We start from the raw sequence: 3,168 nt of genomic DNA, 5'->3' as shown, positions 1-3,168 counted from the left end.
AGTAGATTGATAGAAACTTCTAAAGCATCTCACTGGAAGGATACTAAGAGGATATTATAATATATTAAACAAACGATAAGTTATATGCTTCATATCAAGAGTTATATTTTGTTGAATTTTATAATAGTGATTGGACTAGGAGGTATAACGATAGAAAAAAGTATAATGAGTTTTATATGTTATCTTAGTGAAGCTTCATTTATATAATCATTAAAAAAAAATCTATTGTTGCTGTATCAACTTGAAAGATATAATATGTTACAACGACTTTTTATGTTTAATAATACTATTTCAGATACTTCATGTACAAAAGAAAAGTTTAATGAAGATTTATGTTGATAAGTTAATAATTGCTTTAGTCAAGAATCTAATATATCATAAAGATCGAAGTATATTGATATGATATTTTACTTTATAAGAGAATAGTGAAGTTAAATAAGCATTGAATATACTCTCAAAACACTTCAAATTTAAAATATTTTAATAATTTGATAAGTCAGATAAAACAAGTTTAGGAGAGAGACTATTAGAATTAAATTTGTCTATCCTTTCAAAGCACCAAGAAAAAAATTATTATATCAAAAAGTAAAACACATTAAAAACTCTATAATAGAATGAATCAAATTAACCATTAGTTCTTGAAAATTAAAAAAAAAAGATTCATATTAAATATATTAAATTTATTATATCCGATAAGATTGCATAGACTTCGTGTGTTATGTCATAAGAGGTATCGATTTAGAGTTATATAGTAAAATTATTTTGAGTATAAAAAGATTATATTATCTTATCTGTGTGCTTCATTCATCTCTTCTATCTATCCATTCAATATGATATATTGATATAAGACTTAATTGGAAAGTAACATGTTTTACTCGATTTTATCGAGCAGTTCATTCGGATTGGGAATTCTTCGTAAACGTTGCAAACGATGCAATCCAATAACAAAACCAGTACAAGCTGAGCCGGATATGGATCATTCTGGAAGCCTGCCATGATCGCCTCGTACATGCCGAAGCCACCTTATTAACGTGATGAACATTCTTCTGACCAAGTCAAGCAGCCCCACGTTGCAAATGATGCAATCCAATGACAAAACCAGCACAAGCTGAGCTGGATATTAATCATCCTGGAAGCCTGCCATGATCGTCTCGTACGTGCCGAAGCCACCTTATTAACGTGATGAACGTTCTGGCCATATCATCATTCTGTCCATTTATTTCACGAGTGAATCAAGATGATTTGGATGGTTTGCCGTGTGGAAGTACTTGTGGTCTTTGTCTCTTTCTAATAAGTACTTGTGGTCTTTGCCAAGGAAAAGAAAGGTTGACAAACAAGTCTTTGTCTCTTTCTAATAACCAAGGAAAAGAAAGGTTGACCAACAACACTTGGCATACTTCCTCGTTTCTTCCTTTGATTTGTACGTAAGATCTGAAGTGAAGCTCAATCTTTGCACTATAAAAAGCCCCAAGTAGCTCCATTTCTTTTCATCGAACTCAAGAAGCAAAGTTCAACCAAAGCATCGCATCCGTCTTCTCAGAAAATAAATCTTTTGTTAGAAATGGCCATTCCAGTCATTGATTTCTCAAAGTTGAAGGGCAAGCAAAGAGCCGAAACTTTGGCACAGATTGCCAATGGATGTGAAGAATGGGGATTCTTTCAGGTCTGTTGTCATGGAGGATGTGCTTTCATGTTCCCGATCTTCTTCCTTTCTCCCGTCCATGGTTCTTCTGAACTTGATGCTGGTACTTATTCCAAGTAATCTAATGTGCTTGCAGCTGGTGAACCATGGGATTCCGGTGGAGCTTCTGGATCGCGTGAAGAAGGTATGCTCGGAGTGCTATCGGCTCAGAGCGAAGGGCTTCAAGGGATCCAAACCAGTGCAGCTGTTGAACAAACTGGTGGAAAAAGAAGGGGAAGAGGCCGATGGTAAGCGCTTGGATAACGTGGACTGGGAGGATGTTTTCCTTCTCCAGGACGACAACGAATGGCCGTCCAACCCTCCGGAGTTCAGGTACTTCATTCACGAAGCTCCAATGCTGCTTGTTCCATTACCTGTTCCACATAAACGAATGAACAACATTAGAAAGTCAATTATAATCACTGCTGAATAGCTAGCTGCCCCAGCGCAAGAATTGGATTGTTGATCTTTGATTTGCTACTCATAATATGATGGTTGTCGCCAAAGTTGTTGACGTTTGCTCTCTTCATGCAGCGAGATCATGAAGGAGTACAGGGAAGAGCTGAGGAAGCTGGCTGAGAAAGTGATGGAAGTAATGGATGAGAATATGGGGTTTGAGAATGGCTACATCAAGAAAGTATTTTCAGGAAACGGTGAGCACCAGCCCTTCTTCGGCACCAAGGTGAGCCACTATCCGCCATGCCCGCGCCTGGACCTCGTAAACGGCCTTCGCGCCCACACCGATGCTGGCGGTGTCATCCTCCTCTTCCAGGACGACCAAGTTGGTGGCCTCCAGATCCTAAAAGATGGGAAGTGGATCGATGTGCAGCCTGTGGCCAATGCCATCGTCATCAACACCGGAGACCAGATCGAAGTACTCAGCAACGGTCGCTACAAGAGCGTGTGGCACCGCGTGCTCACGACCAGCGATGGCAACCGCCGCTCCATTGCTTCGTTCTACAACCCCTCCTTGAAGGCCACCATCACTCCGGGAATCAGCAACGACGACGCTCCAGCTTTGTACCCCAAGTTTGTTTTCGGGGATTACATGGAGGCGTACGTGAAGCAGAAGTTCACGGCCAAAGAGCCCAGGTTTGATGCAGTGAGAGCTATGTAAGGATAAGTTAATGATTATCGAAGTTATGTTCTGAGAATATTCTTTTGTATCAGATTTGTTTGTACCATAATAATTGTTTGCTATGACAAGTAATTTATATAAAACCAGCAGCCCAACCTATTTTTTGAAACCTCACGAGATGGCAACTATCATGGAGAAAGGCCAATTAGTTCTCCAATTACGAGGGGTTTTGATGAGTGGCGTGACACTTCACAAATCATGTTTGGAAAAATTAAAAATCACACACGTTTCTTGGTATAGCCATTTTCAAAATAAATAGAAATAAAAACACATTCTTAAAAATATATAGTTTGATGTAGATATTTGTCATATCTTTATTTAGAAATTTTGCCACGTTTATTGTGTCAAA

At 38.6% G+C, this 3,168-nt stretch overlaps 1 protein-coding gene across 1 annotated transcript; it reads left to right on the top strand.

The window, feature by feature from the left end:
• The first annotated feature begins 1,478 nt into the window (after positions 1-1,478).
• On the top strand, positions 1,479-2,967 carry LOC135587628 (1-aminocyclopropane-1-carboxylate oxidase-like). The gene is made up of 3 exons (XM_065079248.1): positions 1,479-1,663; positions 1,779-2,014; positions 2,216-2,967. The coding sequence occupies exons 1-3, from the start codon at positions 1,562-1,564 to the stop codon at positions 2,796-2,798; spliced, it is 921 nt and encodes a 306-aa protein (XP_064935320.1). The 5' UTR covers positions 1,479-1,561; the 3' UTR covers positions 2,799-2,967.
• The last annotated feature ends 201 nt before the right edge of the window (positions 2,968-3,168 follow it).

Source organism: Musa acuminata, chromosome BXJ1-8, assembly GCF_036884655.1.
Source record: "Musa acuminata AAA Group cultivar baxijiao chromosome BXJ1-8, Cavendish_Baxijiao_AAA, whole genome shotgun sequence".
In the NCBI taxonomy this organism is placed as follows: domain Eukaryota; kingdom Viridiplantae; phylum Streptophyta; class Magnoliopsida; order Zingiberales; family Musaceae; genus Musa; species Musa acuminata.
The sequence above is the reverse complement of the archived record's forward strand: the minus strand, read 5'-3'. Positions and strand labels throughout refer to the sequence as shown.